Below are 15,279 nucleotides of genomic sequence, written 5' to 3' on the forward strand. Positions count from 1 at the left end.
CGTCATGTGATTTTTGGCAGTGATATCACTGGGGAACCAAAAAAAGCATTCGTAATTTAGGTTGGCTTTTTTTCTGTTCGTAAGTGATTGGCTCTCAGCCGTCATGTGAATATTGGCAGTGATATCACTGGGGAACCAAAAAAAGCATCTGTAACTTTTACGCATTTTTCTTTTACAGATTGTTTTTTTACGCATTTTTCTTTTACGGATTGTTTTTTTACGCATTTTTCTTTTACGGATTGTTTTTTTACGCATTTTTCTTTTACGGATTGTTTTTTTACGCATTTTTCTTTTACGGATTGTTTTTTTACGCATTTTCTTTTACGAACACACAGATAATATTGGCATGGATCTGAGCCCATACGCCTGAACTTAAGACGCGCAAAATAGAGCCATCTCTCTCTAGCCTCACAACACGTCGTCTCAGCTCACATTGGCCTGCTTGGCAATGTGGCTTCCTTCACACATTCCTGTAGGTGTGTGTGTGTGTGTGTGTGTGTGTGTGTGTGTGTGTGTGTCTGTGGTGAGCAGAGACTGGCCAGTGGCCCTGGCTATTTCCTACAGATTCCACAACCTTCCTCTGTTGAGACAGTGAGGAAAAGAGAGAGGGCGAGAGAGAGAGAGAGACAGTATGGAAACCTCTTTCAAAACAACCCATGAAAACAAGCAGTCAGACTGACTGACATTCCCTTCAGCTAACACAAACAACTTCCAAGTACCAAGAGACACCTGCCCTCTACTGTACTTCAGGGGACAGGCAAACGAGAAGCGAGAGAGAAAGTTAAATGAACAGTTGGGATTTCACTGTGCACATGCATGCCCCTGTGTATCCATTAACTACCGGCCTGTACATGTACACATGCACACACTCTTTCCGTTTGCGCATGCCTGCACCTGTTTTTTACTCACTGTGTGCGTGTGTGTCAGGTATTCAGTGTGTGCACACGCATGTGTGTGTGTGTGTGTGTCACTGTCAGGTATTCAAAGGTTTAGGTGGGATCACTCTACGTTTGACTGATGCTTAACCTGCAGCTAAGTAAACGGATCTGCACTTGAATGTATATAACAGGCCCAGGGCCAGGACAGCAAGACAATCCATGTACTGTATTTATCTTTCTGATTCAAGAGGTCCTTGTTGTCCTTGGGTTCCACATTCTTTTTGCGGTATCTTACCTCGGGGAGGTTTTGGCTAGGCTGTAGCTTGGCTTGGCTCTGCTACGCAGTGCAGCCCCGCTGAATGCCAGCGACAGATACTTGGAAGCACATTGTCGGCATGTAGCTACACGATTTTACACACCGGGGCTTAGTGTGACACTGACAGACAGGTATCACATGGAGGTGCGGAAGGTGGGGAGAGCAGGAAAAAGAGAGGGAAGGAGAGGCAGAAAAAGGCAGAGAGGAGAGAGAGAGAGAGAGAGAGCATCGTAAGGTTGTCGGCTCGGTGTGAAAGTGGTCAGTGTTGAAAGGAGGGTCGCAGAGAGAGAGAGGCGTGGTGGGAAAAGCCAGGGGGTGGAGGGCATAAACAGGAGAGAGAAAGTAAAGAGAAGGAGACTGTTTGAAGAGAAAGAGAACAGAGACAGCCTTCATGGTTGGGCTGTTGAAAGGGCGCGCTCTTTCAGTGCGCACGCAGCCACGCATGCATGCACGCACGCACGCACGAACGCACGCACACCAAAACCCGTCAGCACAGCTGCACATTAAGGTTAGTTTCCTAACAGCTCAGTGAATTGAGCTTTACTGAAAAGGTTGTCTGGTGAGACGGTGGGCCAGTGGTCGCACATCTGCCTTCCAGGGGAAGGAATTTATTAGCAGCGTGACGTGTTGTTTAACTGTACACTACACTACACTACACTACAGGCTGCTATATTGTGAATTAGGGGGATACAGAGAGATACACGTTTGTGTGTGTCATTATGTGGTTTTCAGTATAGGTTGCCAGGTGCATATACAGATTTTATGCAAAAATCAAGAAGCAGTCCCCGAAAATGTACAGGTTGAGATCACAATATAAGGCAGCGTTCCCTCAACGGGACCCGGCCACGGCCTCCCGCGCCGAAAAAGAAACGGGAGCCATTTTTTAAACTTGGTTTCTCACTTGTACTGTAACATATACAGTATATTGCCGTGCTCTTAAATGGTTGTCGTCTTCTAATGTATAGCAGAGCCTGAACTCCGAGATCAAATCTAGTATTCACGCTTGCATTTATATTTTATAAATAATATGTTCTCAAGCTATTCATGTTTTCTACCATAGCTATTGACAGGATATCTGGAAATAGTTTCAGCCTGCGAAACCGATTAGCTCCCCCATTAGTCCGACCATGATCTCTCAGAGTCACGATAGAGGATACATGAACAGTTTTTATGTTCTTGCTAAACAACCTCTCTTATCTCTTGCCAATAATGACACATTGTACTTTCATGACTAACCATGTTTAATGTTGAACGTCCTTGGATCAAAAGAGGAAATATTTCAGCAAAACACATCAAATGTATTGTCGATACTAATACGAGTTTAAAAGTTGCCCAATGCAAGCATAGTTAACCACATTATATTAAATAAATCTGTTACAGTTGACAAGTTTAGCCAAACTCACTGCTCTCATGTTGTGTTCCAGTTCCACCACACACACACACACACACACACACACACACACACACACACACACACACACACACACACACACACACACACACACACACACACACAGTCTCCTCCTCACCTCTTCATTCCTTGTATCCCGTCTTTTAAACTATTCAGATGACTGTTGGTTATTTGTTCACTCTGTTATGTTATTTAGATAGTATGTTGTTTAGACAGATGCTAGGTTTGATGTTTACCTGGTATCATAGTCGCTTTGTAGCATTGCATTGTTTTTCTTTGCACTCTACTTATGTGACCATTTACCCTGTCATTAGTTGACTACGGTTCATTTCATTTACTCTGATCTTGCACTTGTATGTTGCTCTGGATAAAGGCTTGTGCTAAATTCCTGAATTGTATTTTGGCGTTGCGGCCAGTTATTTTTTCTCTTCTTTGATAAATGGTATGAAAGCAGAGAAGCAAAGAAGCAAATGACAAAAAAACATTGGCCGCGGCGACCAGCCAGAGCCTAGATTGTGTAGCCTATACCTCTCTTTGAAGGCCTTCTCCCCCATCTCACGGGCTGCTTTGAGGACCTCTAGATTGTGTAGCCTACTGTACCTCTCTTTGCAGGCCTTCTCCCCATCTCACTAGATTGTGTAGCCTACTGTACCTCTCTTTGCAGGCCTTCTCCCCATCTCACTAGATTGTGTAGCCTACCTCTCTTTGAAGGCCTTCTCCCCCATCTCACGGGCTGCTTTGAGGACCGCTTCGGGCACGGCGTCCTTCTCGGCCTGGGACACCTGGTGGACCTTGTGCCCCGCGTCCAGACGGTAGGGACCACCCTTGCCGCCCAGGCCTGCCGTGTCCCTACCCCCTGCGGAGGACGGAAGAGAGGAGAGAGAGTTCTTATACAGTATGTCCTCCATACTACATTATGAATTACTTATAAATCTCTTCATGGGCTGGGCCCAATTTATTTAAGTGAACTGGTGCACCCCAAGGTGAATATGAGACAACTTTCTTCAGACAAAGGTCTTCTAATTATCCCCTAAGCCACTAAGCTGCGAACCAAAGGTAATTGAGCTTACGCATTTGTTGCTCCTACGCTGTGGAATGACTTACCACTCTACTTGAGAAATGCTGTGTCTGTTGGCATCTTTAAGACGCTACTAAAAACTAATTTGTACCGCAAACATTTTGGTTTGCTCCAGTGGTTGCTTACATTTTTTGTTGATTTCTATGTACTGTTCTATCTTATCTATTTCTAGGTACTGTCTTTGCTGCTCTGTTTTTTATTTCATTGTTGGTTTATTTTTGATTGAGATGTTCTTGTTTTATTCCTTTTATTTTATTGTACAGCACCAACTTGTAACAACTGTTTTGAAAGGCGCTCTATAAATAAAATGACCTTGCCTCCAGAAAGAGTGTTATAATGGTGGCGTTTGATCCTGTCGACACTCAACACTGCATGGTGCCTTGCAGTGATTTAATCCTGTCGACACTCAACACTGCATGGTGCCTTGCAGTGATGTTCAACCTTTTTCATATCAAGACCCATTATTTATTCCGCATTTGTAGCCACAGACAACCATTTGATGAGATATAGGGCTGTATTTTGCGTGTCTTAAGTACCAGGTCTTATTCCCTAACTTGAGTAAACTAAAGACCTGGAGGCGTGATCAATGCTCTTTGGCCACTCAGAATAGCCAAATGGCATTGATCACGCCTCCAGGTCTTTAGTTTACTCAAGTTAGGGAATAAGACCTGGTACTTAAGACACGCAAAATACAGCCCTTAGCCTCTCTGACGCAAAACTTTGAATATTTTGTTTGATAAGATTTTGTCCACAATGCAATGCTGTATTGATGTTGGTACCATTAGGATAGATAACAGGGAAACGTTGATCAAAATAACAATTATTCTACATTCTCTAATTGTGTAGACTTCTTGTAAATTAAGTAATGATGCAGATGTTTAACAATAATTTATCTCTTGAGAGCGTAAAATGAAACCACACTCTCAAGCGTTAAAGATTTAATAAGGGTCCAATTGGTTCATTTTACACTTGACAAGATCTATCAGGGTCAATTTGGTTGCCACCTCTCTCCATCATTTAGCTGGGGACCACCTGGAACCCCATCGAGGACCAGTGTTGGGTATATTACTTTATATTTCTTATTACTTATTACCTTAATTTGTCAAATAATATATTGTATTACATAACAATTTACAATTTAGGCATTTAGCAGACGCTCTTAATCCAGAGCGATTTACATTAAGCAAGAACAAAAAAGCAGGGGAATACATCACATAAAAAGCATTTATCATGAAACATGCGTAAGCTAAGAAAGTAACAGTGGAATATCTATATAATTAAACTATACATATACTACTAGAATTTCGCCGGCCTTCGGCCGGCGAATCCTAGTTACATTGCAGCGCAATATGGGAAGAAGGAAATTGCGTTGACAGAGTTGACAGACTCCACTTCATGTTTCAGCTGTGTTTTTAAACTCAGTAGTGTGCCCTGCACATGTGCTGTTAGCTTGTTGCCCCCCCCCCCTCCCTCTCTCTCTCTCTCTCTCTCTCTCTCTCTGACGTTCTCTCTCTCTCGCTCGCGCGCGTTACTCTAACACGTCTTTCTGTCTTTCTCTCTCTCTCTCTCTCTCTCTCTCTCTGTCAGAAAGCGTTGTCAGTTTACTCACAGCACCGTCACTCCTGTCAGTTATTTCGTCGTGTATTGGTAGCCTATATGAGCCCAATATTGGCGTTACGCATTTCACTTGAATAATGTTGTGTGCGCACGTGCGCACGCTGAGAAAGACAGTTATTTAATGAAACTGAAAATTATAACGTGCTGCACTGCTGTCTCGCCGGCGTATAGCCATTCCTGTGTGTGTGTGTGTGTGTGTGTGTGTGTGTGTGTGCAGGCGTGTGTAGTCGGCATTGGCTGGCAGGCGAAAATAGCAAAAGCTATACGTGTAATGTAAATATTTCGGCACAATCCAAGTAGTGACAATGAACAATGTTGATTTAACTAAGGGATTCGCTGAGTGTTTTATTTTGTAAATACAGGGATTTAGAAGTGATAAGCAAAATAGTGAGCCAATAATTTCTCCCCTTCCTTCTGTCTGTTATCCTGCGAGAGCCCTAAAAAGCAAGATGGCTGATTGTGAGTGTGAAAAGTAGTGTGGGGGCGGGCCTGGTGGGCCTATGAGAACACAGAGCAGTGTTGCCAGGTTTGCGAATTGTAAGCGAGTTGTAGTGTGTGCAAGTAGCGTGGTTAAAAGGCCTTGTTTCTGCCCCTGTGGGGCAACAGCAGTTTCTGTCGACCAGTTTCTGTCCACCGCTTTTGGCACGTGACCAACTTAAGCATTGTTATATTAGATAGTATGCTATACATATGTACTATGACGTGCTACGACTACATACAATGCAATTATAGTGATGTCTACATAACATGCTATAAGTCTGTATCAAATGCTATCCACGAGGACCACTGGTTGAGACAGAACACATAGAATGTGAGCCACACCCACCTGTGCCTCCGGCCCACTGGTTGCCCCCGACATGAGGAGTGTTCTCGGGGTCGATCTTGCCGTGTTTCGGGGCTGTGACGCCCAGCCCGCTCTCCCTCTGAATGGTGATCTGAAGAGAGAAGACAGAGACGGATGGGCTGAGTGCTATACAGCTATTGATTATCTTCTTAGCCATTTTCATAGTGATATACGTTTTTTGATTAACCAAATCAACACGGGGGGGAAATAAATTCGATTAGGTTTGGTCATTTCAAACAAGATTTAACTTTTTATTTTATGAAGTGCCAAGAACAATGGCACTTCAAAAATGCGAATTTTCTATAGGAGAAAGGCTGTAGTTTAGCTTGGGAGTCCTCATCGATGATGTCATACTGTAAGTAGGCAGGTTTCTGAACTATCTTCTATATGCCACCAATGAGATACAGAGGAAGAAAACTAATATATATAGGAGAAAATTGTGCCATCTTATAATGAACAGTAGTAAGGACCAATTATATGAAGATATGGTTGGCGACGTGCTCCTTTAAGCCCTATTTTATACTTTGTCGTAAAGTGGTGTTGCATAAAAATACTGGAAATCGACAAGCTCACCATCGGCTATATTTCTCATTTTGAAAATTATTATTTCCATAATCGACTAGTAATAATCAATTAACCTTTGTAACTCTAATGTGGTGCATGGATAAATGTTGATTGTACAGTTAATCTGAGCAGTAAAAAAAATAAGAAGAATGTTTAAGTCATTCCTCGGGAATCCTTCTCAGCTAGAGCAGCTCATTCATGTCACGCTGTAACTACAAATGGGCTTCTCCAGGAAGATATTTCAAGGGAAGTATGTATGGGCACAGTTTCCCAGACCTCAAGACGCTAATCGGAGGAGTTTCAGGAAGGCTCTTGTCCTTCTAGCACAGCGCGAACAACAAGCCCCTCTACTCATCGTATGTGCACGTTATCGTCCCCCTGATGTGCTTTCATCCCCAAACCGCATCAGTTTGCACTTGTTCCATTGAAAGGACGAACAAAATAGACCCTCTATCTCCCCCACTCTTTGATTTCAGACGGATGGACAGAGTAGCCTCTGTTTCTCATCGGGAGGTGGAGGGGGGAGGGAGGGAGGGAGTATAGAAAGAAGCGGCTGAGAGAGAGAGAGAAAAGGGGGTTAAGGTGCTAAGTATTTCTGCTGCATCTCAATGGCACCCTCTTAGCCAAGATCAGCAGGCTCTCACACTGAGGTAGGGCAGCCGGCCAGAACTCTGGGAATACATGAGCGAGCCGAGTATGTCGAAGGTAGTGGTGTGGATCAGGAGACGATTAGCCCATGCCCTGCAGTTAAGTTCACCGGCGTGTTCACATCCGCGTGCGTGCGTGCAGGGGGGGGGGGGATATACCGTTTTTTAATGAATTATCTATTATGCTTGCTGTGTCATGCCCAGAGCGGTTTGGACCAACACTTATCTAATAGGAGCAGTATAAGGGTGGGGAGGGAATTCAGTCTCTCTCTCTCTGTCTGCTGTGCTGATGTGGTGGAAAGTAACTACATTTACTTAAGTACTGTACTTAGAGTACAATTCTGAAGAATTCATACTATTTCCAATACTTCTACTACTTCTACCCCACTATACATCTCTGCAGAGATAAATATTTTACTTTTATTCCACAACATTTATTTGACAGCCTTAGTTACTTTGTAAATATGTATTATTAATATTACAAAACATGCATTAACCACTTCAGCCCTTTTTTCGAAACCCCATTTCGGCCATTTGAAAATAGCAGATCTACAAGCTCACAATGCGTCGCGATGCGATTTGAAAACTTGTTGTAAATGGACATAAAAGGAGTACTTTCTACTTTTGGTACTTAAAGAACATTTTCATGGCAATACTTTTGTACTTTCACTCAAGTAAATGTTGAGTATTTCAAGTAGAAAATGTGAGTAATTCTTCCACCACTGCCTACATGTAACCCATGCACAGATACTATGCCACGGTCACAGACACACAGACAAACCCCACACTGGTTACACCTCACATACACACACACACTTTTGAGTGGATGACTTTGCAAGTTGCAACGTCATTTAGTAATCAGTTGAGCTTGTAACGGCAATGTGTTTGTACATTGTTGTACAACACGCACACGCACGCACGCACCACACACACACACACACACACACACACACACACACACAGACACAGACACAGACACAGACACACACACACACACACACACACACACACACACACACACACACACACACACACACACACTCTCTCTCTCTCCCCCCCACTCTCTCTGTATCTCTCTCTCAGTTCCCACACACGAAGTATCAGCCTAGTGTATAATTAGGTGGTCAGATTAGAAAGGTGAGCCTGATATAAGCCACAGCGGATTACCTACACACAATACAATCATCGGTGTGAATTTACCACACGAGTGTCAAATAACAAATACACCCCAGATGGACCCGTCTGTGTCCATATTTACATTAAGGATTTTACTGTGCAGTGTGTGCAGCGCACGCACACACACACACACACACATCCAAAAAGTAATCAGTTAATGTATACCCATGCCTTTAAGGTTATCACTGTCCTAACGCTGTGGTTGTCCATATACACTAACGCTATAGGAAGGACTTTTTCCCCTCTCGGGGGGCGATAAAAGAGTCACGTGTCCCGCGCCCCACCGTGGCCAGGTTTGGAGAGAACAGTATAGCGTGCAAACCTGCACTCACAATAAAAGCGTGTGAGCAACGCAATGCTAGGTTCCCAGCGTAAGACACACAACATTGCTTTGCTACTTTGCTATAGATCTACTATACACACACGCATGCACATATGCACGCACGTGCACATGCACTTACATACAGTACAGTACATTTGTGTCTGCAGCTGTGCACATTGAGTAGCCTCAATTCGTAGAGGTTTTTCTGTTTTTGTCGTATTCCTATAATGACCGGCTGACTCTCCGGTATAGGAGACTCAGGTCATAAAAGTAGTGGCTTAAAAATGAGTAAGCGATAGAAAATAAGTCATTTTGGGGGCGAACTATCCCTTTAACTTGTTAAAATGTGCAGTTACTGCTCCATGTGAATGACAATGATATGAGGGGAGGGGGGGGGGGGGTCGGGGGTCAGAGAGGGGGTCGGGGGGGCTGGTGTATACACTAGAATTCACCGAGTTAACCCCTTAAGCAGAATCTCAAACTGACATCTTCTACACTCTACAGTGACAAACATGGGCATTGACACAGCTGTAAATCAATCACATAATGTGATTGATTTAATCACAAATAAACTGGTACAGGACGCAGTGTGTCTGTGTGTGTCTGTGTGTGTGTGCGCGCGCTCGTGCATGTGCGTGCATACATGTACATGTGGGTATGTATGTGTGTTCAGGTGATCCAAAGTTAACCTCAGTAACCAGAGAAATAGATGCCATAGTCCTGCGATGAGCTAAAAGGGTGGGAGGTCAACCATTAGCGCCGCTAAAGTTGCCTGTCAGGGTTTCACCTCTAGCATATGGCCACTCTTCTCTGGCCTGTGTGTGCGTGTGTGCGTCATACTGTCAAACTGCAAACACAGCAAGAAATAGCAAAAGTGCTGACCTGCATAGTGCATATACATACCTATCCCCATGTAAGGAAAAGATGCATATGTGCATGGGAATGTGATGTCAAAGACCCATGCTTAAAATAACATCCCCCTCCATAACCTTTTTTTGTTATACAGTACGTGACTGGGAACAGCAGAGTCTATTCTCATTCTATGGTCTTATTATCTTAATGTGCCACACGCACAGGCACACGTGTACACGCGCACACGCACGTGTACATGCGCACACGCAGTGGCACGCACGCAGAGGCACGCACTCACGCGCGCACAGCCTTACAACACCCTCCCCAGTCCCCACCCAGTCAGACACCACCTCCATCAGGTCTGTCCTCCATGTCTCTGGAACCCTCATGCTCATCATGTTTCTTTGTGTGCGCCGATTAGATCTGTCCCATCAGACAGGAAGTTGAAACATCGGGGTTTCCTCAGTTTCCTCGTACACAACACAGCTCTATTTATAATAGCTCATTCTTCAAACAGCTCTCGTCGTCAGCACGCCTCAGAACTCAGAAGAATGAAGAGTATAAACTGTACAATGTACATCCATCTCAGTGGAACCAGGAAGGAGCCTGACATAGCTGGCTCAGTGGAACCAGGAAGGGGCATTCTGACATTCCGACACTCCAGCCACGGCCAGTAAAGGAGTGACTAATGTCTTTCTTTTGGGGTCATGAAGAATTTTGACCCGACACATTACGGCATGCGTCCATTTTGGGGTACTGTGACTGAGTTCCTGGCACTGCACTTAGTTCAGGGGCATGAGTCAGTGGGGCAATGCAGCCACAGAGAGAGTGCGCGCACCCATGTGTGTGGTCACATTACCCCAGGGAGTCACACTGCCCCAGCATGGTTCCTGACAGGGGGAAGATCACCGTTACTAATGCCATGGACATGAACTAGCGTACAGGAGGGGGGAAAGTCACGTTCCCCCGCGCTGTATAACCATCCACCACCTGTCATCAGATCTCAAATCTCCTTTCCTCGGACTGTAGCAAATCATGCACTCGACATAGCAGGCAACGATCAACTCCCAATCCCACCGGCATGTGCTGATGCTTAGAATGTGAGAGCACGTCTCTGTATTGGCCTATACTGGCAGGGATACAGAGTCAGTGTTTGCCATTTTTGCTAATGAGTCCGGTTTGATGAGGGCAGCTCAGCTAACAGACCTGCCTGGAACTACACCATGATAGGATATATCTCATAATATCCCTAATGCACTAAGATGGCCTTTTTTTACCAGCTTGCTTGAGGAGCAGTTTAAAACGATCCATCAGTTGCGAGCAGTTTGGCCCAAACCACACCAACGATTCGCCATGCAACTCCTCGCGACCAAACGGTTGCGAGGAGTTGCATGTAGTGTGAAACCATTATCTGCAAGGAGTTTCATTGGTGTGATGCGTCCTTAAAACTGTTTTGTTGCAAGGAGTTTCATTGGTGTGATGCGTCCTTAAAACTGTTTTGTTGCAAGGAGTTTCATTGGTGTGATGCGTCCTTAAAACTGTTTTGTTGCAAGGAGTTTCATTGGTGTGATGCGTCCTTAAAACTGTTTTGTTGCAAGGAGTTGCATTGGTGTGACACTGTGACGTGTCCTTAAAACTGTTTTGTTGCAAGGAGTTGCATTGGTGTGACACTGTGACGTGTCCTTAAAACTGTTTTGTTTCAAGGAGTTGCATTGGCATATACATACATACATAATAGTTACATCGAAACGTGTATCGTTTTTACCTGCACCCTGTTCACTAAAGGTTTAACTGTCAGAGTTTTCCCCAGTGCCTTCCTTCCTAATGAACATGAAATTGTTCCGAGCAGCACCCGGTCTTTCTTTTTCTCATGCTCTGCTCACTCGCACCCACTCACACAAAAGCCCATAATTGAATACAGAATAGCCCAGTGTCCCTGATTTCTGAATAAAGAGTGAGGAAGACAGAGGGAATGGAATAAGGGGGGGGGGGGGGGGGGCAACTTTTTATGACTGTGAGAATCTATGTTTCTATATCCCTCCCTCTCCCCTCAATATGTTTGTCCCGTTCTTCTCTCTCTCTCTCTCCTGTCTCTGCCACAGGCTCTCCTCCACGGTCTTGTAGGATTAATAGGCTCATAAATTTGTCTGATTCTCCCTTTAGACGCCTACAGACCGAGGGGGATTTATGGGCTGTGGCCTCTGTGTGTGTGTGTGTGTGTGTGTGTGTGTGTGTGTGTGTGTGTGTGTGTGTGTGTGTGTGTGTGTGTGTGCTTGCGTGCGTGCACACACGTGCACGTGTGTGCGTGCGTGCGAGAGAGAGATATGGCTACTTTGGTAGGGCAGAGGGGAACTGTGAAATAGGAAGGCAGTGCAAGGCAGGTGGCCAACTGCCACTACACTGCAAAAACAATATTAAAACCAGCATACACGGCGCTCGGCTGGTGCCGTGGTAAAGGGTCTGCCCACCAACCCCACAGGTTGTGAGGGACCCAGGTGTCCCAAGTGACCAGATGTCCCTCTTTGCGTGGGACAGTCCCTCATTTCCAAGACTTTTCAGGCGTCTTACAAATTGAGACCCTATCCCACATTTTGACTTTTCAGTTGTACATTTCTGACAATTTAGCATAAAAAAAACCCCCACTAGAGTGGTTTAATAACAAAACGATAGGCAATAATTAGGCCTATGGTCGAATATGACATCAAGGCATTGAATAGCAACTTAAGTAATTAGATGCTATTCCTGTCCTGTCCCACTTGTCCCACACAAGCAAATACTTCTGTCCCTCAAATGAACAGTTTGGATCTGGTCACCCTACATGCACAACTCATTAGTCTGGGGGGGTTCCAATCCACGCGGTGCATCCGGCATTAGACGAGTGTCTATGCAAATATATACGTAGATATTGGGAGGGAAGCCGATATTTGTCACTGCGCGCTGCAGGGAGTGTTGGGGGACGGAGTGTATAGGGTGAAAGGCTCTACGTCCTCCCAGTGGGGGCTCCTCACTGGCAGGTGGATTACAACAACAGTGAGAGGAGGACTCGACTGCACGGCTAAACTGGGGAGAAGAAAGGAGTACGAAGAAAGAGATCGGCACCCAACAAACCACAGCAGTTCAACACAATGGCATAATGGAGGAATGACCATGTGGTGTGTTGGTTTACACTGGTGTATTTGGCACTTAATTACATCTGCTAAACAAAGACACGAGTTGTGCAGATGGGTGATGAGAGAGAAGCCCTCGTCTATACTGTATGGATGTGTGTGTGTGTGTGTGTGTGTGTGTGTGTGTGTGTGGTGACAGATGATGTCAGTGGTGCTGTAATGGAGCAATGTCAAAGTGAGAGCCAAGAGAGACAAGAAGGGCAACTAGTGCTGAAAACCAGACACACGCACGCCCGTCCGTCCGTCCGTGCGTGCGTGTGTCCGTGCGTGTGAATAGGGCCATTATGAAGTCATGTAAATCTGTCGTCTATCTCTTCCTCTGCCAATGGATAACAGAAGTGCTATTTGCTAATTTAACACTGTCTTGTCAGCAACTGACTGTATATACAGTTAAATGTGTGTTATACGTGCGTGCATGTAAATGGTGCGTGCAAACCATGCATGCATTCGTGCATACATGCATTCGTGCATTCGTGCATACATGCATTCGTGCATACATGCACACATGTGTGGACATACAGAATGTACTGTGTACACGCGCGCATACACCAAGCCTTTCTGCTTTTCATTGCCAGAGAACAGAGACAGGGTAACGCAAATGGTATACACTCTCGTAGTTACGAATGGATAAACGAATACTGAGAGTTTGACGGCGAAATCTTTTACAGACTGATATCAGGGTTGTTTTCGTGCCCTCGGCTTACTCACTCGTCAGTTTCACACCATGGCGCCTAAAATCTCCATGCTCACAAACCATGTTGTTAACCATGTTAAACCTAGGGCCAAAAGTATTGTGTGAGTGCCATATTATGCAAACAGGTAATACCATACGGTCGTGTGTGTGTGTGTGTGTGTGTGTGTGTGTGTGTGTGTGTGTGTGTGTGTGTGTGTGTGTGTGTGAAGGCGCATGCTTGTGGAGAGGCCATCATGTTTAAGGAGAGGCCTGCTGTTTGCGGAGGGCCAACAGTCTGCACAGGGACAGTCTGTCTGGGACATGACCCTCTGTGGACTCAAGGTGCTCCATCAAAGAACTACCTGAGCACTGACCAAACCAGGTCAGGCCAAGAAGGCCAACCTGTGTGTGAATGTGTGTGTGTGTGTGTGTGTGTGTGTGTGTGTGTGTGTGTGTGTGTGTGTGTGTGTGTGTGTGTGTGTGTGTGTGTGTGTGTGTGTGTGTGTGTGTGTGTGCATTCTTGAGCGTGCGTGTGTGTGTGTGTGTGTGTGTGTGTGTGTGTGTATGTGTGTCTTGAGCTTGATCAAACAGAGCCAAGGAAAGTTTTTCATACTTGCCTTGGAAAGTCCCCTTGGTATTTTGGTAATGCCAGACGCTGGACCTTATTCTGTGATTGCATTATCTCAAAGAATTCTATGCTTGTGTGTGCGTGTGTGTGTGTGTCTGCGTGCATACCAACGCGCGTGCATGCGTGCGTGCGTGTGCTCGCGTATTGTTCCAAACATAGCCAAGACAATTCCACAGCTTTTTGGCTCTGAACTTTGGCTCCAAAAAGCAGTCGACAACGCAGATGCAGTTTGCTAGGATCTAATTCTACATGGTTATAGCGTTAAATCAACCGACACCATGCTTATTCTATTCTGTCATTCATTGTGGAGTGCAGTATGTCATCTCCTACCACACTAAAAAGAAATGGTGCTATAATGGGGTCTATGCACACAGAATAACTCTTCCTACTTCCGGCTGTGCGCTTCCCTATACTTCCTTCACAGGTGTTACTGATGATACTAATTAAGGCTCTGTTCCATTTAATGGTTCTCAAACGTTTTAATTCCAAGAATCCATATAACTCTGGGAGTGTATACAAATGTACACTCTCAGAGTTACACACCCTCACATGGGGGCCATCTGGAACCCACTCACAAGGACATTTTGAGACCCACATGGTGTAGCTAGAGTGTTTCCAGTGAGCCAACATGCACGATAACAGCAGCACCCCGACTCTGTTTGACCCAGAATGGAACAGAGCCTTCATTAGTGTATCAGCGGTAACACCTGTGAAGTATAAAGTAAGCAGGGAAGAAGGGGGCCCGAGTTCTTTCCAACATGGCGTGTGAGCATAATATAGCCCATTGGGTCATATCACATGTTGTATTTCCCAACCGTATATATACCACCTGACAACAGCATGACAGAAGGTGCCATATCCGACTGCACATGGCCCAGGCTGCCCGGCCTATAGTGGGCCGAGCTGAAGTCCTGTCAAACAGCATTCGCAGTGACGTATCTGTTTCTTCCCAACTGTTGCTCCCCCCTTTTACTGTCACTGTCTAGCCTGAGTGGAACTGGACGCCACAGATCCCTAAACAACACGTCTTATATCTGGAAAAGCATGCACTGGCTACAAATCCCCTCCTGTGTGGGATGTGGGTGTGTGTGTGTGGGCGCCGAAAC

General features: G+C 45.2%; 1 protein-coding gene across 1 annotated transcript in view; it reads right to left on the bottom strand.

Moving 5' to 3' along the window:
- The window catches only part of vwa8 (von Willebrand factor A domain containing 8), a 120,576-nt gene that overhangs the window by 27,191 nt on the left and 78,106 nt on the right, over window positions 1-15,279 (bottom strand). Inside the window, exons 38-39 of the mRNA XM_080786562.1 lie at window positions 6,127-6,235; window positions 3,305-3,461 (exon numbers count right to left, since the gene is read on the bottom strand). Coding sequence (XP_080642688.1) covers window positions 3,305-3,461; window positions 6,127-6,235 — 266 coding nt within the window. The remainder of the gene's footprint in view (window positions 1-3,304; window positions 3,462-6,126; window positions 6,236-15,279) is intronic.

The sequence above is a fragment of the Protomyctophum bolini genome (assembly GCF_963924005.1).
Source record: "Protomyctophum bolini genome assembly, chromosome: 16".
Taxonomy (NCBI): Eukaryota; Metazoa; Chordata; class Actinopteri; order Myctophiformes; family Myctophidae; genus Protomyctophum; species Protomyctophum bolini.